Source organism: Coenobita brevimanus, chromosome 19 (assembly GCF_032717465.1).
Source record: "Coenobita brevimanus isolate Jiangsu-jjx chromosome 19, ASM3271746v2, whole genome shotgun sequence".
NCBI lineage: Eukaryota > Metazoa > Arthropoda > Malacostraca > Decapoda > Coenobitidae > Coenobita > Coenobita brevimanus.
In genome coordinates, this window is record NC_136972.1 from 3,052,669 (window position 1) to 3,077,062 (window position 24,394).

The window sequence follows — 24,394 nt, forward strand, 5'->3', positions numbered from 1 at the left end:
CAACTGGATAATCACTGTGGGGTGCCAGGGGAATAGGAGTCCTCCTACTGCTGCCACATTTACTGAGTGAAGCGCCTTCTTGAGACTGATGCAGGCTGCCAGCAGCCCTTACTGAAACTCACAATGGTTAGAATCCAATCAAGTGTAGACTTCTTGGGTGAAGATTGCCGAGGCTTCTGAATCGTAAGCTAATGGTCCTGGATATCCATCAACATCATATGAGCAAGACCCTTGCCTGGAGCACTGAACACTATAACACCGTGGTAGTTACTGCAGTCACACTGATCTCCGTTCCCTTCCCAAACAGAGATAACCGAACACCTTGTCCAGTCAGGAGGAATTATACCAGTACATCGAACAACTTCTGCTACTGCAAGTCTATCTATCTATAGCCCGATACCCTAATCTCGCAAAGGGTGGCCCCAGACAAAACGTCTACAAGTCGCTCTGTCACCCACCATTTGCTTACCCTCACTCCAACTCACTCCCCCCTCCCTCGTATACCTCTCAACTCCATCCTTCCACCTCATCCTCTGTCTTCCCCTCCCTTTCCCTCCCTCCACCTCACCTACATACACCCTCTTAGTCAGTCTTTCATTCTCCATTCTCTCCACATGTCCAAATCACCTGAATGTATTTCTCCTAATCTTCTCAACCACATCCACCCAACAACGTTCCTTCACTTCTTCATTCGTCAACCTGTCCCTCCATATTATTCGACATGCTCCTCTCAAGTAACTCATTTCCACTGCTCACATTCTTGACTTGTTCCCCTCTTGCAAGGTCCATGCCTCGCTTCCATACGTCACGGTAAGGATCACAATACTATCATGCAGTGACTTCTTAACTTCCATACTCACCTCCCTATTTCTCATCACTGCTTTCAGTGAACCAACAACCTTCCTTCCCTGCTGTACCTTTTCAAGCACTTCATCCCCAAAAGTTCCATCCTTACTCATCACATTACCCAAGTACTTGAATGCACTCACATTCTCCACATCCTCACCATCCAATCTCACTGTACATTCTGTGACATCATTCCTCTCAAACATCATAACTTTACTCTTGTTTACATTAACTTTCAGATTCCTCTTCCTACACACTCTCCCTAATTCACTCACTAAGCCTTGCAACTCCCATTCATCTTCACTCAACGACACTGTATCATCAGCAAACAGCAACACCGGAATCGTCCACATCTCACCCTCATTCATTAGAGCCACCCCTACATCCACTGCCCTACCTTCCACCTCCTTTACAACCCCATCCATGTATATATTAAACAGCCATGGAGACATCACACAACCCTGTTTCAGTCCCACATTGAGATCAAAGAACTCACTCAGCTCCCCATCTACTCGCACCGTAGCCCTAGCTCCTTCGTACATACTCTTCACAGCACTCACCAATTTCCCCTCCACTCCATATATTCTTAATACCTTCCACATACCTTGCCTATCTATTCTGTCATAAGCCTTCTCCAAGTCCATGAAGGCAACATACACTTTCTTTCCATTCTCTAGATGCTTCACTATACATCTTAGAACAAATATCTGATCTACACACCTCTTCCCTTCCTAAACCCCCCTTGTTCTTCTCCAACTGGCTTCTCCATTATATGCCTAACCCTATCAATGAGTATTCTGCCATTTATTTTTCCTGTCACACTAAGAAGGCAAATACCCCCATAGTTACCACATACTTCTCTCTCCCCTTTCCCTTTGTATAAAGGAACAATTATACCTGATTTCCATCCTCTGGAACCCTTCCCTCTTCCCATGCCAGTCTCCATAACTTCCATATCCACTCCACTACAATCTCACCCCCATATTACTGCAAGTAATCCCAATATATGGCTTCTTCCTCAGCTTTGATCAGTTTGGCCGGATGCCACAAAGACCAGTCGCCCTACCACTTTTCAGCCTTGTCACTGCCCTTCCTGTATTCATCTAAGGAAGACATGGCATTGTAGACTGGTGTGATGGCAGCTAGCGACTGCACATCAGCCGATGGAAGCTCTATGCTGGGTTCTGCTATACACAACTGCTTTAAGTATTCAGGCCAATGAGCCCTCTAGTCACTCACTCTAGACACAAGCCATCTATCTACTATCTCAGCAGAGTTAACCTGAGAGGCAGGTTTGGAGCAGAGTTTCCTCAGGGCTTGATAGCAGGTCGAAGGTCATTTACAACAAAAGTCCTCCAATCCGACCACCAATAATCCAAACATTCCAATACTCCGAATATTGGAAGGCGATTTTTTTTTTTTCTGGGCTTTTTCAAAATTTTCTGGGCTTTATCTAAAGATTTATCTGGCTTGGACTTGCTCTTCGACTTGGATGTACTTACCTGCCTGCAACTATTCATCTACAATTCTTTGCATTTCCGGTGAGTAAAACAATAACCCACATCATTTTAAGTGTTTATTTAATGATCCTGTACATATTTCTGATGTTTTCAGAGGTCCCCTCAATAGTCCAAAAAAAAAAAAAAAAATAGTCCGAAAGACCCTCGGCCCCCTGGCATTCGGATTACAGGACTTTTACTGTACTTGAAAGCCACCCTCTAACTCCTCAGGAATTTCCCTGACATACCTCTCTTTGTCCGTTCTTGGTAAAACTCTTGACCGACAAGCCAGAAATCTTTGTGGCCCTCAGTCCCTGGCCAGTCTAGAAGCAATACCCATCAACTGTTGCTAGCATCCCTGGTGAGACAAATCCCCTACTTGATCTTGGGCACTCAACAACACATTCATCAGCTTCTCCCACAGTAACACACTTATGAGTACCCTTCCACTCAAAAGGGCCATCAACAGCACTGACCACACCAAACTGACTCCTGACTGTCACTGCATACTCATCAGTGCATTCCATACTCAAGACTGAATAGTTATATATGGCATCCCGAGATTTTCCCATATTTCATCTGTAGCCTTAGAGCAGCAACATCAAGTCTGTGAACTGCAGTAAAGAACTCTGTTTTCCTGAAAACCAAGCAGTTCTGCAGGATGCTCCAGAGTTCTTACAACAAGGTGGTCAGTCTCCTTAGCGACCCCTTCAACAATGGAATAACAAGTCCAGCAGTGAAGATAAGGCTTCGGGAATCTGGATGCAGAAATTTTCAACTTAAGGGAATTTTTAAAATACAGAAAGTTAGAACTATTGAAATTTCTGATTTTAAAGCCATGGGGACCTACTTATACACAATCTTCAAAGCCTTCCCTGTCAGTGCCAGTAAGTGCACTGAAGTTGCTAAAGGCTAATAGTGTATCCCACAAGGGGCACTGTTCCACACCTGAGTTGAGGCTGGTATTGAACAGGTCTTTTTCTTTGAGATAACTCAGTTAGTGCATACACAGCAATATGAGAGATAATTCCATAACTGAATCATACATAACTCTGTGCAAGAATCTTCAATACAGTGCAATCATTTACTAATTCTTTGCCTCATCAGTCTCCACATCTTGATGTCTTGTACACACCTTTGTTTGTCCATTTGTTTAAACTGCTGTACAGTATCTCATTCTTCCATCATCAACTGTGTATGTACTTCCCTCACAAAATATAAGTATTCCACGTTGTCACACCGGAGGCAGTCTACAGTTCTTAGAGGAAACAACTCCATAGTGCTTCTGTTCTCAACTACATCAATTCTTATCCAAGGATATATTATTCCATATTTCTCAATGGATCACTTTCCTTTTTATTTATTTATTTTTATTTTTTAATTACTATCAAGTCAGTTTCTTACATCTACATGACAATGCTGAGCCTAGTTATATTCCTTTTTGAAGTTCTCCTGCAGCCATTTTGTTCAATTTCCTTCTCCATATCACAAATTTCAAATCACACATTAGCCTTCCACTTCAAGTGACTATTTGCCACATTTCAAACTTTAGCTTTTACTTACATTACTCATGCAAGAAAAATAATCATAGATTATAAATTTCTTGATAAAGTTATCATCTATGTCTTTATCAAACAACACATGGGGTCAGGGTGGCACAGTGGTAGAGCATCGGACTTGGTACTGGGGGGTCGTGAGTTCGATCCACGCCGGTAGCCGCCATGCCGGGAGGGGTAGCGCCCTCCTGTCACCTAGCAGGGCTATATGATCTAGTAAGGTCTAGCTACGGGGAAAATTTCCCTTTCAGACAACACATTCATAATTACCAAACAATGTCCCACTTTCAACACAGTTCGCTGTCCAGCTACTGTAACTCTATGGCTTGCCTGCTGTGGGAGGACTTTCTGAAGGATATTCCATACTTCAGCAGGATGTCAGATGCCTCAGCCACCAGAGTCCTCAAGCTCATATGTAAGGCTTTCTTTTCATGTTATCAGCAATAATTCAGCAGTTTTGAGGGGTCCATAAACTTTAAAAATCATTCCCTGTGTTGTCAATACACACTCAGCACTGCATGTTGTCCATGGCATTTATAATTTTATACAATGGAACCAGATTGTATCATCAGCATAGAGTACTGCAAAACACTTTCCTTACATTCTGGTAGACACTATATTGTGGAACTGTGTATTGATGCTGCATGTTGGTGGCAGCTGTGGTGATGGGCCTATCTGGCATCTGTGCGGGTATGCTGGCAGGCAACCTGGGCAACATCTTCCACATCTCCAGCAGCATTTCAGGAGCTGTCAAGGGACCAATCCTAGGCGTCTTCCTGGCTGGCATGTGCACACCCTGGGTCAACACAAAGGTGGGCACAGGTTTACACTCTCCACATAAAAGTATTGTTATTTCATATCATCATCCAATCCTACTTTGCCCCATGAGGAGCATATTATTATTAGTCAAAAATTTATAGGCCAATATGTAACCTACAACTACAGGGATTTACTGTATCTTTCAGGCATTACCTCCCACACAGGGTTTTGAGAGGGGAGGTGGTATCAGGTCTTTCAAAACTAAAGTTTAGCCTTCCCTAATGGTCAAGCACATCACGCAGAATAAGTAAATGCAAATCATTACCTTCTTGTGAGTGGTGTGTAAGAGGGAACTTGTATGAAGATGGCTGCTACGTTGGCTGGAAAGTTCTTTGATTAGTGAAGCATATTAGTGAAGCATACTGTACTGCATGCAAAGGGCTAGCCAGGAGAGGCCATCAGAACTAGACAATCCTTGTATTATTATGACAGAAGCAGCACGGATTGCTTTATATAAATCGTGACATAAAATAATTATTGCTAATTCTTTCACTCTTATATAGCCTAGTAATTCATAATCACTGTACATCTTGTAACTCATGTAGGGAAGCAAAGGTGTCACAGGTTTTATAACTTACTGTTCCTCTCATTTATCATACATTTCTTCATAATCACTTTCATTATCAATGGATGTCAATTATTTCAATACACTGCTGTGTAATTCTTGTAGATTTCATATTTTCCACCAAGAGTGAAAGATGAGTTTTGGGCGAGTGTAGAAGCGTGTATGGACAAGTTTGAGAGGAGCGAGAGAGTGCTGTTGAATGGAGACATGAATGGCAAAGTTGGGAATGTACGAGTGGATGGAGTGGTTGGTCAATGGGGTGTGCCAGCTGACGTAGATGGGAATGGAAGTGCTTTGGTGGACATCTGTGCTTGTAAGGGGTTGGCAATAGCCAATACCTACTTTCGGCATAAGATGATCCACCGGTATACATGGAGAGTAATGAGGAGGATGGATGGCGAACTTGTTGAACAAAAGGGAATGATAGACTACGTGTGTGTGGATGAGCGAATGAGAAGACAAGTGTTGTATGCAAGAGTGTGGAGAGGGTGGGGGAATGAAGTCTCGGACCATCACTTAGTGATGGCCAAGGTAGAGCTGCAAAGAAAGTGGTTTAGGAGACGAAGGGGAAGACAGGAGGAAGCAACTCCTGTGAGAAGAGTGGAGAAATTGCAAGATAGTGAGAAAATGACAGAGTATAAGAGCATAGTGGAAGAAAGACTGGGAAGGTATGAGCTAGAGCAGATGGAAGGGGTGGAAGACGTATGTAAGATATTCACGGAAGAGACAGGCGCAGCGTGTGAGGCGGTTTGTGGAGTGAGGAGGAGATGCAAGGGTGTGCAAGGGACAGCATGGTGGAATGATGAGGTGAAACGAGCAGTGGAACAAAAGAAGGTATATAGTGAATGGTTAGCGAGTAGAGGTAGGGGAGAAGATGAGAGAGAGACGAGAGAGGTATATGTGAGCAGGAAGAGGGAGGTGAAGAGATTGGTGAAGGAGAGTAAAAAGAAAGTGGATGAGGAGTTTGGGAGGAATCTGAGTGTGAAATGGAGGGAGAGTAAGAAATTGTTTTGGAAGGAGGTAAAGAAAGTAAGGCAGTGTGAAAGGGGAAATAGTAGGGGGGTGAAAGATAGGAATAATAGATTGTTGGTGGAGAAGAGAGAGAAACTGAGGAGATGGAAGGAGCACTTTGAGGATTTGTTGAATGTGGAGAGTGAGAGCAGTGCGAGTATAAGCGGTTGGGGAATGGCTGGGAGAAGAAGAAATGAGAGGAGGGAGGAAGAGATCAGTAGGGCGGAAGTAGTGGAAGCGATGAAGAATATTAAGTTGTGAAAGGCCCCAGGAATTGATGGAGTGTGTGGTGAAATGATTAGGTATGGGGGTGAGATTGTTGTGGAGTAGATATGGAAGTTGTGTAGATTGGCTTGGGAAGTGGGAAGTGTTCCAGAGGACTGGAAATCAGGTATAATTGTTCCTTTATACAAAGGAAAAGGGTAGAGAGAAGTATGTGGTAACCATATTTGCCTACTTAGTGTATTTGCCTACTTAGTGTGACTGGTAAAATATATGGTAGAATACTCATTGATAGGGTTAGGCATATGACAGAGGAGCTAGCTGGAGAAGAACAAGGGGGATTTAGGAAGGGAAAAGGGTGTGCAGATCAGATATTTGTTCTAAGATGTTTAGTGGAGAAGTATCTAGAGAAGGGAAGGAAAGTGTATGCTGCCTTCATGGACTTGGAGAAAGCTTATGACAGAATAGATAGGCAAGGTATGTGGAAGGTATTAAGAATATATGGAGTGGAGGGGAAATTGTTGAGTGCTGTGAAGAGTATGTACGAGGGAGCTAGGGTTAAGGTGCGAGTGGATGGTGAGCTGAGTGAGTTCTTTGATCTCAATGTGGGACTGAAACAAGGTTGTGTGATGTCTCCATAGCTGTTTAATATATACATGGATGGGGTTGTAAAGGAGGTGCAGGGTAGGGCAGTGGATGTGGGAGTGGCTCTAATGAATGAGGGTGAGAGTTGGAAGCTTCCGGTGTTGCTGTTTGCTGATGATACAGTACTGTTGAGTGAAGATGAATGGGAGTTGCAAGGTTTGGCGAATGAATTTGGGACAGTGTGTAGGAGGAGAAATCTGAAGGTTAATGTAAACAAAAGTAAAGTTATGGTGTTTGAGAGGAATGAAGTCACAGAGTGTGCAGTGAGGTTGGATGGTGAGGATATGGAGAATGTGAGTGCATTCAAGTACTTAGGTAGTGTGATGAGTAAGGATGGAACTTTGGGGGATGAAGTGCGTGAAAGGGTACAGCAGGGAAGGAATGTTGTTGGTACACTGAAAGCAGTGATGAGAAATAGGGAGGTGAGTATGGAAGTTAAGAAGTCACTGCATGATAGTATTGTGATCCCTACCCTGACGTATGGAAGCGAGGCATGGACCTTGCAAGAGGGGAACAAGTCAAGAGTGAGAGCAGTGGAAATGAGTTACTTGAGAGGAGCATGTGGAGTGACGTGGAGGGACAGGTTGACGAATGAAGAAGTGAAGGAACGCTGTGGGGTGGATGTGGATGTGGTTGAGAAGATTAGGAGAAAGACACTGAGGTGGTTTGGACCTGTGAAGAGAATGGAGAATGAAAGACTGACTGAGAGGGTGTATGTAGGTGAGGTGGAAGGAGGGAGAGGGAGAGGTAGACCGAGGATGAGGTGGAGGGATGGAGTTGAGAGGTATATGAGGGAGGGGGGGGTGATTTGGGGGGAGGGTAGTCAAATGGTGGGTGACAGAGCGACTTGGAGGCGTTTTGTCTGCGGCCACCTTTTGCGGGATTAGGGCGTGGGGCTATAGATAGCTAGATAGATAGAAAACTTTTGTACTTTACAATAATGCACAAAAGAATAATTATTTGTATCATTATAATTAGCTACAACATAAGTTCAGTCCTGTTTACTGCTCTTATGCTCATACCACCAGTGTCAAGGTTACTCTCTCTCTCACTCTCCCATCACCAAATGTGTCTTTTATTATCACATTTTTCTCCCAGATTGGAACTTGGCATATATAAGCCTCATGGTGACAAATTTATGATCTTTCATTCATCTGCTATACATCATTCATCAACAGAGCAACTCCTTCCTTACACCATACACTCACGCATATATACCTGATCTATACATTTCACACCTTCTCACTCCTCCACTTCATGCCCGTTCATCCATGCCTCACTCAGTGCCAACACAACATACTTTGAATTCCTTAACACAGTCACCATAATCACACCTCATATCAAAAGGCCACACGAACTAGCTTATTACTAGTGCAGGACCTAGATCAGAGGATTGCTGCAAAACTGCCGAGAGTAAGAATAGAGGATATGGGACTGTTATCCCAGTTGATTCTCTTCCTTTTTAATATCAGGTCTACTGGGAATATGGAGGGCAATATTATAACACATGCAAGTAGTATTTTATATCAACTGATGTCCACATAAAACCACAGATTCATATGACCAAACCACAATCTTCAGGGTGCAGTGTTAGGATTCCTGGTGGCCTTCTGTTACAACATTTGGGTGGTGGTGGGCAAGTTCCTGCGTGGGGGAGGACACCCCACCCACCTCCCCCTTTCTGTTGACAGCTGTCCTGAGAACCTCCTCCACCATGTCAACAACTCCATCGTCGCCTTCATCAGCAACATCACTGCTACACCCAGCACCAATATCACGATTGACCTAACTACAGATTTCACCACTATGGCACCTGACACTAACAGGTTAACAAACAGTGTCACCAAACATGAAACTTTCTCTCTAACTACAAGTAGGGGAGTTTTCAAGAATAGTCCCCCAGTATCCCTGCTTGTCGTATGAGGCGATTAAAGGGTTGGTGGTGGCTAAGAGCCCCACCCCGTAAAAAGAACTAACTAAACAAGCAAATAAAGCGCCTCGGATCAGGACGGACCATACGTTGATGACTAAGGAAAGAACAAAGGACATTCTAAGGGTGGGGACATGGAATGTGAGAGGAGTGAATGATGAAGTGAAAGAGAGCGAGACTGTTCAGGTGCTTGAGAAGGCAAGAGTGGATGTATGTGGACACTGAAACTAAACGGAAAAGTGAAAGGGTGAGAGAATGGGAATACGGTTTAGGAATATGTGCCGGAGTTAATGAGAATGGGAGGGCAAGAGAGGGAGTATGTCTGATGATAAGCAAGAAGTGAAAGGAGAATACAAGAGAATATAGAACAGTGGAAGCAAAGATTGTATAGGTGAGGATGAAAGTAGGTGGACAAGCTTGGGTGACTGTATGTGCATATGCGCCGACAGAGGATTGAAAGGCAAGAGTGAAAGATGAGTTTTGGGCAAGTGTAGAAGCGTGTATGGACAAGTTTCAGAGAAGCGAGACAGTGTTTTTGATTGGAGACATGAATGGAAAGTTGGGAATGTACAAGTGGATGGAGTGGTTGATCAGTGGGGTGTGCCAGCTGACGTAGATGGGAGTGGTAGTGCTTTGCTGGACGTCTGTGCTGGTAAGGGGTTGGCAATAGCCAACACCTTCTTTAGGCATAAGATGATCCACAGGTATACATGGAGAGTCATGAGGAGGATGGGACAGTGAACTTGTTGAACGAAAGGCAATGATAGACTATGTGTGTGTGGATGAGCGAATGAGAAGACAAGTGTTGGATGCAAGAGTGTGGAGAGGGTGGGGGAATGGAATTTCGGACCATCACTTAGTGATGGCCAAGGTAAGGCTGCAAAGAAAATGGGTGAAGAGACGAAGGGGAAGACAGGAGGAAACAGCTCCTGTGAGAAGAGTGGAGAAGTTACAAGATAGTGAGAAAATGGCAGAGTATAAGAGCACAGAGGAAGAAAGACTGGGAAGGTATGAGTTAGAGTAGATGGAAGGGGTGGATGATGTATGTAAGATATTCACAGAAGAGATAAGTGCAGTGTGTGAGGTGGTTTGTGGAGTGAGGAGGAGATGCAAGGGTGTGCAAGGGACAGCATGGTGGAATGATGAGGTGAAACGAGCTGTGGAACAAAAGAAGAAGGCATGTATTGACTGGCTAGCGAGTATAGGTAGGGGAGAAGATGAGAGAGAAGAGAGAATTATATGTGGGGAGGAGTAGGGAGGTGAAGAGATTGGTGAAGGAGAGTAAGAAGAAACTAGATGAAAAGTTTGGGAGGAGTCTGAGTGTGAAGTGGAGGGTGAGTAAGAAATTGTTTTGGAAGGAGATAAAGAAAGTAAGGCAGTGCGAAAGGGGAAACTGTTGAGGAGTGAAAGAAAGGAATAATAGATTGTTGGTGGAGAAGAGAGAGAAATTGAGGAGATGGAAGGTGTTGAGGAGTGAAAGAAAGGAATAATAGATTGTTGGTGGAGAAGAGAGAGAAATTGAGGAGATGGAAGGAGCACTTCGAGGATTTGTTAAATGTAGAGAGTGAGCGCAGTGCGAGTATAAGTGGTTGGGGAAAGGCTGGGAGAAGGGATGAAAGGAGGGAAGAAGAGATCACTAGGGTGTAAGTAGTGAAAAAAATGAAGAGGATGATGATGGGAAAGGCCCCAGGAATTGATGAAGTGTATGGTGAAATGCTGAAGTATGGGGGTGAGATTGTAGTGGAGTGGATATGGAAGTTGTGTAAACTGGCTTGGGAAGAGGGAAGGGTTCCAGAGGACTGGAAATCAGGTATAATTGTTCCTTTATACAAAGGAAGAGGGGAGAGAGAAGTATGTGGTAACTATAGGGGTATTTGACTTCATAGTGTGACTGGAAAAATATATGGTAGAATACTCATTGATAGAGTTAGGCATATAACAGAGAAGCCAGTTGGAGAAGATCAAGGGGTATTTAGGAAGGGAAAAGGATGTGTAGATCAGAAATTTCTTCTAAGATGTTTAGTGAAGTATCTAGAGAAGGAAAGAAAGTGTATGCTGCCTTCATGGACTTGGTGAAAGCATATGACAGAATAGATAGGTAAGGTATGTGGAAGGCGTTAAGAATATAATTATGGAATGGAGGAAATTGTTGAGTGCTGTGAAGAGTATGTATGAAGGAGCTAGGGCTACGGTGCGAGTGAATGGTGAGCTGAGTGAGTTCTTTGATCTCAATGTGGGATTGAAACAGGGATGCGTGATGTCTCCATGGCTGTCTAATATATACAAGGATGGGGTTGCAAAGGAGGTGCAAGGTAGGACAGTGGATGTGCGGGTGGCTCTAATGAATGAGGGTGAGATTTGGAAGATTACGGTGTTGCTGTTTGTTGATAATGCAGTATTGTTGAGTGAAGATGAATGGGTGTTGCAAGGTTTGGTGAATGAATTTGAGACAGTGTGTACGAAGAGGAATCTGAAAGTTAATGTAAACAAAAGTAAAGTAATGGTGTTTGAGAGGAATGAAGTCACAGAATGCACAGTGAGGTTGGATGGTGAGGATATTGAGAACGTGAGTACCCCCAGGGGGTATGGGGGATTTTCAAGAATACTCCCCCAGTATCCCTGCTTGTCGTAAAAGGCGACTAAAAGGGTTCGCGAAGGGTTAGTGCCCCTCCCCGGAAAACAACTAACTAAAAAGACAAATAATAAGCCTCGGACAAGGACTGACCAAAAGATGACAACCAAGGACCGGACAAAGGACATGGTAATCGGAACCTGGAATGTAAGGCGAGAGAATAATGAGGTGAAAGAAGGAGAAATTGTCCAGATGCTTGAGGATGCGAAAGTTGATGTATGCAGAACAACTGAAACGAAATGGAGAGGTGAGAGTGCGAGAGAATGGGAGCATGGATGGGGTATATGTGCAGGAGTAGGTGAGAATGAGAGGGCAAAAGAAAGAGTATGTATAGTTGTGATTAAAAGATGGAAGAAGAGCATAACAGAGTATGGATCAGTTGGGTCAAGGATTGTGTGGGTAAGATTGAAAGTTGGAATACAAATGTGGGCGATTATGTGTGTGTATTTGCCAGCACAAGATCGTGCAAGCAGAGTGAGAGAAGAGTTCTGGACAAATGTGGAAGTGTGCATGGATAAGTTTGGAAGGAATGAGAGAGTGTTTTTGATCGGTGATATGAATGGTAAAGTAGGGAATGTGAAGGTGGATGGAATAGTTGGTGAGTGGGGTGTGCTTGCTGAGATAGATGAGAATGGCAGTGCGTTAGTTTACATTTGTGCTGGGAGGGGGTTGGTGATAGCCAATACCCTTTTCAGGCACAAAATGATCCACAGGTATACATGGTGAGTGATAAGAAATGTGGGTGGTAAACTGAATGAAAGGAAGGCAATGATTGATTATGTGTGTGTGGATGAAAGGATGCGAGAATGTGTAATGGATGCAAGAGCTTATAGAGGCTGGGGGAGTGGACTTTCTGACCACTACTTGGTGGTGGCCAGAATCAAGGTCCAATTAGGATGGAGAAATAGAAGAAAGGAAGGACAGGAAGAAGGAGTATTTGTAAGGAGAGTGGAAAGGTTACAAGAGGATGAGAAAAAGGCAGAGTATAAGAGAAAAGTGGAGGAACGATTGGGCAAATATGAATTGGGGCAGATGGGGGACGTGCAACGTGTGTGCAGGATATTTACAGAAGAAATATGTGCAGCATGTGATGTGGTGCGTCGGATGAAGAGAAGACAGAGAGGTGTGCAAGGAATAGCGTGATGGAATGAAGGGGTGAGTCAGGCTGTGGCACAAAAGAAGAAAGCATACAATGAATGGATGAGAAATAGGGACATGGAAGAAGTTGAGAGGCGGAAGAGAGAATTATATGTAGAAAGAAAGAGAGAGGTGAAAAGATTAGTAAGAGTAAGAAGAAAGCGGATGAGGAATTTGGAAGGAACTTGAGTGTAAAGTGGAGGAACTGTAAGAAAATGTTCTGGAAAGAGGTGAAAAGAGTAAGACAGGGTGTAAGTGAAGTTAGCAGGGGAGTGAAAGATAAAAATGGTAGATTACTACTGGAGAAGGGAGAAAAAGTGAGCAGATGGAGAGAACACGTTAAGGAATTGTTGAACATAGAGGATGGAAGTAATGCGAGTATAAGTGGCTGGGGAATGGCTGGGAGAAGGAGGAAGGTGAGATGACAGGAAGAAAAATCAGTAGGATAGAAGTTGTGGAAGCAATGACGAATGTTAAATTGGGGAAAGCCCCAGGAATTGATAGAGTGTGTGGTGAAACGCTGAAGTATGGGGGAGAGATAGTAGTAGAATGGATGTGGGAAATTTGTAGATTGGCCTGGGAGGAAGGTAGAGTCCCGGAGGATTGGAAGTCAGGTATAATTATTCCCTTGTACAAAGGAAAAGGGGAAAAAGAAGTGTGTGGTAATCATACGGGCATCTGTCTTCTTAGTATAATAGGATAAGTGTATGGTAGGATACTTATTGACAGACTTAGAGAAAGAACAGAGGAATTAGTTGGAGAAGAACTGGGAGGCTTTAGGAAGGGAAGAGGTTGTGTTGATCAGATATTCATTCTTAGATCTTTAGTGGAAAAGTTTCTGGAGAAGGGAAAGAAGTATGCGGCTTTCATGGATTTGGAGAAAGCATATGACAGGGTGGATAGACAAGGATTGTGGAAAGTATTAAGAATATATGGATTAGATGGGAAGTTGTTGAATGCTGTGAAGAGTATGTATGATGGTGCTAAGGCTGCAGTGTGTGTGGATGGTGAACTGAGTGAATTTTTCTCTTTGAAGGTTGGGTTGAAACAGGGATGTGTCATGTCTCCATGGTTGTTCAATCTGTACATGGATGGGGTAATAAAAGAGGTACAAGGTAGGGTAGTGGATGTTGAAGTGGCCATGGTGAGAGAGGGTAGTGTTTGGAAACTCCCTGTACTGTTGTTTGCAGATGATACTGTGTTGTTGTGTGAAGACAAAGGGGAGCTGCAAGGCTTAGTGGATGACTTTGGGAGAGTGTGTAAGAAACGGAATCTAAAGGTGAATGTAGGGAAGAGTAAAGTGATGGTCTTTGAGAGAGGTGAAGTCAGTGAATGTACAGCGAGGTTCGATGGTGAGGAATTGGAAAATGTGAGTACGTTTAAGTACTTGGGTAGTGTGATGTGTAAGGATGGAGGTTTGAAGGGTGAAGTGCTTGAAAGGGTACAGCAGGGAAGAAGAGTTGCTGGTTCTTTGAAAGCAGTGATAAGAAACAGGGAAGTGAGCATGGAAGTGAAAAAGTTACTACATGACAGTATTATGATATCAACTTTAACCTATGGAAGTGAAGCTTGGACGTTGTTGGAAGGACACAAGTCAAGAGTGAGAGCAGTGGAAATGAGTTATTTTAGAGGAGCCTGTGGAGTCACATGGAGAGACAGGTTGATAAATGAGGATATAAAGGAGCATTGTGGTGTGGATATGGATGTGATAGGAAGCGTTAGGAGGAATACACTGAGGTGGTTTGGCCATGCGGAGAGGATGGAGGGTGAAAGACTGACGAAGAGAGTGTATGTGAGTGAGGTGGAGGGGGGAAGAGGGAGGGGGAGGCCGAGGATGAGATGGAGGGATGGGGTGGAGAGGTATATAAGAGAGCGGGGTGTGAGTTGGGAGGAGGGCAGTGAAATGGCGGGGGATAGGGCGACGTTGAGGCGATTTGTTTGTGGCCATCCCGAACGGGATTGAGGCGTCTGGCAATAGATAGATAGAGTGCATTCAAGTACTTGGGTGTGATGAGTGAGGATGAAACTTTTAGGGATGAAGTGCTTGAAAGGGTACCGCAGGGAAAGAAGGTTGTTGGTTCACTGAAAGCAGTGATGAGAAATAGGGAGGTGAGTATGGAAGTTAAGAGGTCACTGCATGAAAATAGTGTGATCCCTACCCTGAAGTATGGAAGCGAGGCATGGACCATGCTATAAGGGAACAAGTCAAGAATGAGAGCAGTGGAAATGAGTTTCTTGAAAGGAGCATGTTGAGTGACATGGAGGGACAGGTTAACGTATGAAGAAGTGAAGAAACGTTGTGGGGTGGATGTGGATGTGGTTGAGAAAATTAGGAGAAATACAATGCGGTGATTTGGACATGTGGAGAGAATGGAGAATGAAAGACTGACTAAGAAGGTGAATGTAGGTGAAGTGGAGAGAAGGAGAGGGAGGGGAAGACCGAGGATGAGGTGGAGGGATGGAGTTGAGAGGTATATGAGGGAGAGGGGAGTGAGTTGGGGGGAGTGCAAATGGTGGGTGACAGAGTGACTTGGAGGCGTTTTGTCTGGGGCCACCCTTTGTAGAATTAGGGCGTCAGGCTATAGATAGATACATAGATTCAACATGAAAGGAGAATTGCTCATGAAATTATTTTTTGGTAAAGTCTAATGCAAGAGAGGATGTTACTCTCTCTTGCTTTACCTTTGAGTTTTCTTGAGCTTCATCATTTTCATTATCATCATCCCAACATTTTTTTCCCAACCAAGGTTTCAGTGAGACATGGCCAGAGGACAAAAAAGAAAAATGGCAGGAGAACTAATCAACAGCATGCCTAGTTAAATGAACCACATTCTTATTCACTCACCATTCAAACTCCTGGAATCCTGACTCCACATCACAAGCATAACTTACCACACTTAACCCCTTAACCGCGGGGCGTCACTTCCGTGATGCTTGGGAGCAAGGGATCATACTGCGGGGCGTCGCTTTTGTGATTCTGTGTTATTTTGAATTCACCCGGGCTTCCAAGTGGGGGCTTGTATCATCTATCAGTACTGCCAATGTCCAACACTAGTCAGCACTCCTAATCTCATCTGTACTCCCATCCATTGTTGACAATTTAGCCATTTCTCCCCGTTCTTGACTCCCCTCCCTACCCCCCCTCTATTACCCTATCCTCTCGCCTGCCCGGCCATGCTACGCTAAGTAAATCTTCCCTGGAATTTTTCACTGATTTCATCCATTGAAATAAGCCCTATGTCGTATTCTTATACCAAATAATATATACAAGAAAGAAATAAGGTAAGTGAGAGTGCCATACACCTGGAATTGGCTAATTATCACCTGACAACACCTCACGTGCACTCGTTCGCTAATTTTCGCTGTTTTTTTCCCCTTGAAATATGCCGTATAATCTATTTTTGTAATAAATATACATGTAAGGAGAGAAGGGAGAAGCCTAAGTGATATTAACATTCACCTGGAACTACCTAATTTATAATGTATTGTCTAGATTTCCTGCAAATCATATCAGTGCTACACAAAGCTGTTTCAAGATTTAACATTGGTAGCTCTGATTATATATCTCCTAAGTAGGCCTCTAATCTATTTTCGTAATAAATATACATGTAAGGAGGGAAGGGAGAAGCCTAAGTGATATTTACATTCACCTGGAACTACCAAATTTATAATGTATTGTCTAGATTTCCTGCCAATCATATCAGTGCTAGACTTAGCTGTTTCAAGAACCAATATTGGTAACTCTGAATAACCCCTAAATAGGCCTCCAGGCTGGCCCTGCGTTATCAGTTTACTCTCATCTTCCGAAGTGAGGGGACGTATGTTGCTTCTTGCTGACTTCAAGGCCTTTTTTCACCCCCATGCAAATGGCTCTGTGACCTTTACCCCCTACTAAACCTCGTGTGGAAAGAGGTAAAGGGCTGACAATTGATAAAAGAGTGACTACGATCCTTCCATTGAGTAAAACAGTGCAAGTGGAACTGTAAATAATGTGTAAATAATGTGTAAACAGCAAGTGAAAGTAATGAATGTAAATATACGTGAACAATGGAAAATAGTTTTATAAGTTATTTCAAGTGACAGTGCACAACACAGTGTAAGTAAAATAGAAATGTAAATAACGTAAATAAAATAGAGAACGTAAATAGAAATGTAAATGAGTAGTATTATAAGAATACGAGTATATACCCTAGGAGTAATGAAAGTGAAAGTTTCACTCTAGCATGTCTGAATGCTATGAGTTATGAGAGTGAAGATGAAAGTGACATTCACTCTCAATGCCAGTATACAGGACGAGAAAGTGAATGCTACGTATTTAACTGAAAGAAATTGGGTATTATTTTACAAATGCACAGGGATTTGGAATCTCAATTTTACTCTTACAGATATCTAAATCTTACCATTGCAAACATTTTGAGCCCTAGAAACAACTTCCGCAAATGAATATTAACCCGAAAAAAGATTTTTGAAAATTTTCCGAAAAATTACTCTACATACGTGACAGCGAGGCGTTCCTAAGGCATTGTGGTCCTGTCTCGCGTGTGTCTACGATCACGTCACGGCTCACGTGACTTATGGGTGGGGCTAAAGCATGTGTCTACTGTTACGTCACGCGCTATCTGCTCATGCGTGAAGTTCAAAGTGATACAACCAGCGCGCAAATTTGAATTTCAGATACTCTAGGGTCCCGCAGGATTTGAAAGTCAGTTCGTCTTCAGCCACGACGTGAGTAAAGGCATTATTTCGTATTTACACCCGGTTAGGTTAGGTTAGATGTGGTTTGGTTAATGTAAGGGGGGGTCTGGGGGGCGAAGCCCCTCAGTTAGAAAGCACGGTCAGGGCTGGGGGGTCTGGGGGGCAAAGCCCCCCAGTTATCAAACACGGACTCCCTATGAAGCTTAAAATTTCATTTTTCCGAAGGATTTTAGTGTTTTCGGTTTGAATTTGATAACAGTTTCAGTCGGAAATCACTCGTTTTTGCGTGTTTTCCCCACCCAAAATCCCGCTTTCCCACAGGTCCCCCATTGTTCTTGGTACGGAAAAGTATAATTTTATGGCTTAGTTTAGCTTAGGAGACAATGGTTTGCTGTTAACAGCAGGCAGGCGATTGTTGGTGCACGTGCTATCTGCTCATGCGTGAAGTTCTGATACAACGGGCGCGCTAATTTGAATTTCAGATACGCACGGGTCAGTCATGGCAGGTGGGTGCGAGGACTGCTCGCTATTAGCTCATTTTATAAAAACGATGATGCGTCTATGAAATTCCTTAGCCCCTTAACCGCGGGGCGTCACTTTCGTGACGCTTGGGAGCAAGGGATCATACCGCAGGGCGTCGCTTTTGTGATTCTGTGTTATTTTGAATTCACCCGGGCTTTCAAGTGGGGGCTTGTATCATCTATCAGTACTGACAATGTCCAACACTAGTCAGCACTCCTAATCTCATCTGTACTCCCATCCATTGTTGACAATTTAGCCATTTCTTCATGTTCTTGACTCCCCTCCCTACCCACCCTCCATTACCCTATCCTCTCGCCTGCCCGGCCATGCTACGCTAAGTAAATCTTCCCTGGAATTTTTCACTGATTTCATCCATTGAAATAAGCCCTATGTCGTATTCTTATACCAAATAATATATACAAGAAAGAAATCAGGTAAGTGAGAGTGCCATACACCTGGAATTGGCTAATTATCACCTGACAACACCTCACGTGCACTCGTTCGCTAATTTTCGCTGTTTTTTTCCCCTTGAAATATGCCGTATAATCTATTTTCGTAATAAATATACATGTAAGGAGAGAAGGGAGAAGCCTAAGTGATATTTACATTCACCTGGAACTACCTAATTTATAATGTATTGTCTAGATTTCCTGCCAATCATATCAGTGCTACACAAAGCTGTTTCAAGATTTAACATTGGTAGCTCTGATTATATATCTCCTAAGTAGGCCTCTAATCTATTTTCGTAATTAATATACATGTAAGAAGGGATGGGAGAAGCCTAAATGATATTTACATTCACCTGGAACTACCAAATTTATAATGTATTGTCTAGATTTCCTGCCAATCATATCAGTGCTAGACTTAGCTGTTTCAAGAAGTAATATTGGTAACTCTGAATAACCCCTAAAGCAGGCCTCTAGGCTAGCTGGCCTGGCCCCTGCGTTAGCAGTGTACTCTCATCTTCCGAAGTGAGAGGACGTACGTTTCATCTTGCTGACTTCAAGGCCTTTTTTCACCCCCATGCAAATGGCTCTGTGACCTTTACCCCCTACTAAACCTCGTGTGGAAAGAGGTAAAGGGCTGACAATTGATAAAAGAGTGACTACGATCTTTCTATTGAGTAAAACAGTGCAAGTGGAATTGTAAATAATGTGTAAATAATGTGTAAACAGCAAGTGAAAGTAATGAATGTAAATATACGTGAACAATGGAAAATAGTTTTATAAGTTATTTCAAGTGACAGTGCATAACACTGTAAATAAAATAGAAATGTAAATAACGTAAATAAAATAGAGAACGTAAATAGAAATGTAAATGAGTAGTATTATAAGAATACGAGTATATACCCTAGGAGTAATGAAAGTGAAAGTTTCATTCTAGCATGTCTGAATGCTATGAGTTATGAGAGTGAAGATGAAAGTGACTCACTCTCAATGCCAGTATACAGGACGAGAAAGTGAATGCTACGTATTTTACTGAAAGAAATTGAATCCCTACAGTGACAATAAACTAATACTACTGAAGGAAACTTATGGATAAAGACTGTAGATATATATAAGTGTTATATAGTAATAGAAATATAAAGTGTGAGGGGTTTTATGAATAATAAATGACAGACTACCATGAGCGAAATAGTGCCAGTGCGACGATCAGACGCGCTCGTAATTTCCATTGCTTTCACAGTGTTTTTTTTTTTGAGTATGGGTCCCAATCTACTTGAAAATTGTAGAATAGTGTTTATAGTGTTTGTATCTGGCTGTGGTAATCATATTACGGGTTGTCGGGAAGTGTAAAGTGGAGACTTCGTTACCCTACTTCAGAGGTCTCCACAAGTCCTACGGTAACCGACGAAGGCTCAACAATCATTCCAGGAGAAAGCTGAAGGTACGTGCCATAAGCATATGTAATTTTATTATTCTAGGACTAATAACTGATTTTTGGCAAATATTTTTTGAGAGTCTGTCGGAGCCCAAATAACCACGCGGCACACGCAAGTAATTGGTAAACAAGCCCGCGGTGTAGGGGTTAGACAGCACAGAGTGTTACCGTCATCTGTTGAGTGTCCTACTTGTCACAATCCATGCAATTATCGGAGTGATCAACATATCTGGTACTGTTCTAGGGAGTATAAAGTTCCCAAAAGCAAGAAAAGGAAGCGTTGTGCATTCTCTTCTTCGGACTACAAGGGCACATTCCTGGAAGGTACACATCTCGCACCGTGGAAGATTGTGTTATTCGTGTCATACTGGCTGCAGAAACATTTCGATCACGAAACCGTTATTGAAAATCTCGAAATATCATCCAGGTCGAGTGTGGATTGGAGGAGCTTCTGCAGCAAAGTTTCATTGTTCTGATTCAGAAATCAGTCTCCCATTGGCGGCCCTGGCATTGTTGTCGAGGTGGACGAAACATTTTTCATAAAAAGAAAATTTGAAAAGGGTCGACCGTTGAGTCAAGTGTGGGTGTTGGGTGGTATTGAGAGAGTCTCCAAAAAACTTTTCATTGTACCTCTGGTGGAGCCAATTTCTGCTAGGAGGGACAAGGAAACGTTAATCCCACTTATAAAGAAGTATATTCGCCCCGGCTCGATCATCAACACCGACGGTTGGTCTGCGTACGGCTCACTGCATGATCTCGGTTACTCCCATAAGGTGGTGAATCACTCCATGGAGTTTGTGGATAAAGTGGATCCATCGAACCACACGCAGAGTATCGAGAGACTGTGGAGGGATTTGAAGGAGTGGAGCAAGCGTCCTGGCATCAGGCCAGAATATTTTTAACAGTATTTCTCCCGGTACTTGTTCATTCGCCAGTTTAAAACGAGTTTGCTCCACCATTTCTTCATCGAGGCTGCTCGTTTGTATCCTCCACAGTCTAACGCTAGAGCTGTCCACATCTCGGGAGCCCCAGTCCCCACTGAGGAGGAATATTAAGGTTAGTTTTTCTGTTGATGTGGTCTCACCTTTGGCTTGGTAGGTTAGGTTAGGTTAGTTTTGCTTGGGTTGGGTTAGGTTAGTTTTGGTTTGGTTAGTTTAGGTTAGGTTAATTTAAGTTAGCTTAGTTTAGCTTAGGAGATAATGGTTTGCTGGTCACAGCGGGCAGGCGATTGTTGGTGCGGGGCGGTGGGGAGTAGGCCAGACTGGCCGGCGCTCGCCGGCCTGGCTGGTGAAACCAAGGTATTTCTGATGGTTTTTGATGTGTTGTGAATTATTCTGACCTTCATTTCTATCGCAAATCAATACATTATGTGATTTCCACCACCCAAAAACCACGGGCTCGCCCATCTCCCCCATTCTTGTGGGGGGAAGGGGGGGTGGGGGATATCTTGAAATATACTGATTTGCGGCAGAAATGAAGGTCAGATTCGTTCAAAACACATCAAAAACCATCAGAAATACCTTGGTTTCACCAAAAAAGACGTCCCTGTGCACTTGTAAAAAATTACCAGAAATTGAATCCCTACAGTGACAATAAACTAATACTACTGAAGGAAACTTATGGATAAAGACTGTAGATATATATAAGTGTTATATAGTAATAGAAATATAAAGTGTGAGGGGTTTTATGAATAATAAATGACAGAGTAACAAAAGTGAACTAGTGCCAGTGCGACGATCAGACGCGCTCGTAATTTCCATTGCTTTCACAGTGTTTTTTTTTTTTTGAGTATGGATCCCAAATTACTTGAAAATTGTAGAATAGTGTTTATAGTGTTTGTATCTGGCTGTGGTAATCATATTACGGGTTGTCGGGAAGTGTAAAGTGGAGACTTCGTTACCCTACTTCAGAGGTCTCCACAAGTCCTACGGTAACCGAAGAAGGCTCAACAATCATTCCAGGAGAAAGCTGAAGGTATGTGCCATAAGCATATGTAATTTTATTATTCTAGGACTAATAACTGATTTTTGGCAAATATTTTTTGAGAGTCTGTCGGAGTCCAAATAACCCCGCGGCACACGCAAGTCATTGGTAAACAAGCCCGCGGTGTAGGGGTTAAGCACTTCACCTTATTGATCAGCTAGAACCACTCTGACGACCGTCAATCACGTGATAAAAACAGAGGTACCAAACCACGTCATACTTTAGTACAAAATTCTTTACAATTCTTTCAAGTAGTTTGATCCCTTGACAGTTTCCTAGCCTTATCAACCTCCATGCCTCATTTTCTCACACACTCCTTCACCATATCTGTCCACCTTCTTGGTCCTCCTCCAACCTTCATGTATAACCAGATATACCCTTTTCTCTATACTACAGTATTTACATCCATCCTCTTCAAATTACCGTACCATCTAAAGACACACTCTACTGATCATAGACTTCCTCATTCCACATCTTTCATGACTCACACTATATTTCTCATCCCATCCACATTCCACACTCATTCCCCCAAAACTACATTTCTACTGTACTTACTCTAAGCTTTTCATTTCACACCAATGTCATACTCAAATGTTACTGTGGGCACGGAAACTCCTGTATGTAGTCCTCAAGCATAGTCAATATACTTGGACCTGTTTTACATCAGTATCTTCATAGCAACTGCTACCTTCTTTTCCTGTGAGACTCCACTTTTCCCTTCCTTTGGACATTTACCACTCTTCACTATACCACCTCTGTACTGAATCTCTCACCATTTCAAGTTTCTCATCATACACCATCACATCACACTGGGAGTCAACTTCTCCCTCAGCAACCATCACTTTGTTCTCAATTACATATGCTTTCAGATCACGATGCTCACAAATATTCATAATAGTCTGCACCAATCTTCAAATCTCTTGTTCGGCATTTAACACAGCATCATCTGCCCACACCATGTTTGAAATAATCCACCCTTTACCACTCGTTACTGTCCTCATCCCTTTCTCAATAGCTTGACTTTTTTTTTTTTTAAATCTCTAATAAACCCATCCATACACAGTATGTGAAATGTATATTGAACAGCCATGAGTATGTTACACATACGAGGTCTGTTCAGAATGTATCCGATCTTTGGCTCTAAAAAAATAAATAGTTAACCTGTTGAGCTACGACACTGATCCCCCTAAAAGTAGTTAGCTTCTGACTTGACACACGTAGCCCAGCATTCTTTCCACTGGGTGAAACAATTTTCAAAGTCGGTTTTCAACATCTCCTACAGGTGAATCATCGAGTTCATAATGAACTCTTCTCTCGGATGAACATTGCTCAACACATGTTGGAGTGTGCAAATCGTGTTCCAGACCTTCTGAAGATGTTATCACTGGAGATGAAACTTGGGTGTACGAGTACAATCCAGACACCAAAGCACTGTCGTCCCAGTGAAAACATGCAGGGTTGCCTCGGCCCATAAAAACACGACAGGTCAATAGCAAGGTGAAATGAACTAGCATGTTGACAGTTTTTATTTTTTTTCGACTACCATGATGTTGTGCATCACGAATACGCACCAGAGGGTCAGACTGTCAACAAACATTACTTCCTCGACGTTTTCCGTTGTCTCCGTGATGCAGTTCGGAGGAAGAGAGCAGATCTCTGGAAAGCAGCAAGTTGGAAGCTGCAACATAACAACACCCCTGCTCATTCTTCTCAACTGATTCAGGAATTTTTAGCAAAGCACAACATCCCGCAGGACCGGCAGGCTTCCTACTCGCCAGACATGGTTCCGTGTGACTTTTGGTTACTCCTGGAGCTCAAAACTGCGTTGAAGGGTTCTTGATTTGAGACGTGAGAAGATATCATGATGAATGCGACGAAGCACCTGCAGGAGATAATCCGACTTTGAAAATGTTTCAGGGAGTAGAAAGAATGCTGGGGTACGTGTGTCAAGTCTGAAGGGTCCTACTTTGTGGGTGAATAATGTCCTAGCTCAACATGTTACCTATTCAGTTTTCTAGAGCCTTAGGTCGGATACTTTCTGAACAGACCTCGTTCTTATCTCACTCTAACACTGATATTAAATCACACTCTTAAGACTGGCAGTGCTTTAGTGGACATTTGTGCCGGGAAGGAGTTGGTAACCTCTTCAGGTACAAAGTGATCCATAGGTATACATGGCGAGTGTTGAGAAGGGTGGGTGATGAACTAAATGAACGGAAGACAATGACTGAGTATGTGTGTGTGGATGAAAGGATGCGAAGCTGTGTAATGGATGCAAGAGTATATAGTGGTTGGGGAAGTGGACTTTCTGACCACAATTTGGTGGTGGTGAAAATCATGGTCCAAGTGAAATGGAGAAACAGAAGAAAGGAAGGACAGGAGGAAGTAGTATAGGCAAGGAGAGTGGAAAAGTTACAAGAGGATGAGAAAAAGACAGAATATAAGACAAAA

The 24,394-nt window shown here is 43.0% G+C and overlaps 1 protein-coding gene across 1 annotated transcript in view; it reads left to right on the top strand.

Moving 5' to 3' along the window:
• The window catches only part of LOC145391608 (sodium-coupled monocarboxylate transporter 1-like), a 47,436-nt gene that overhangs the window by 16,023 nt on the left and 7,019 nt on the right, over window positions 1-24,394 (top strand). The window contains exons 7-11 of the mRNA XM_080266152.1: window positions 4,198-4,316; window positions 4,559-4,713; window positions 8,745-8,989; window positions 20,442-20,846; window positions 23,308-23,385. Of these exons, the coding sequence (XP_080122278.1) occupies window positions 4,198-4,316; window positions 4,559-4,713; window positions 8,745-8,989; window positions 20,442-20,846; window positions 23,308-23,385 (1,002 nt within the window). The remainder of the gene's footprint in view (window positions 1-4,197; window positions 4,317-4,558; window positions 4,714-8,744; window positions 8,990-20,441; window positions 20,847-23,307; window positions 23,386-24,394) is intronic.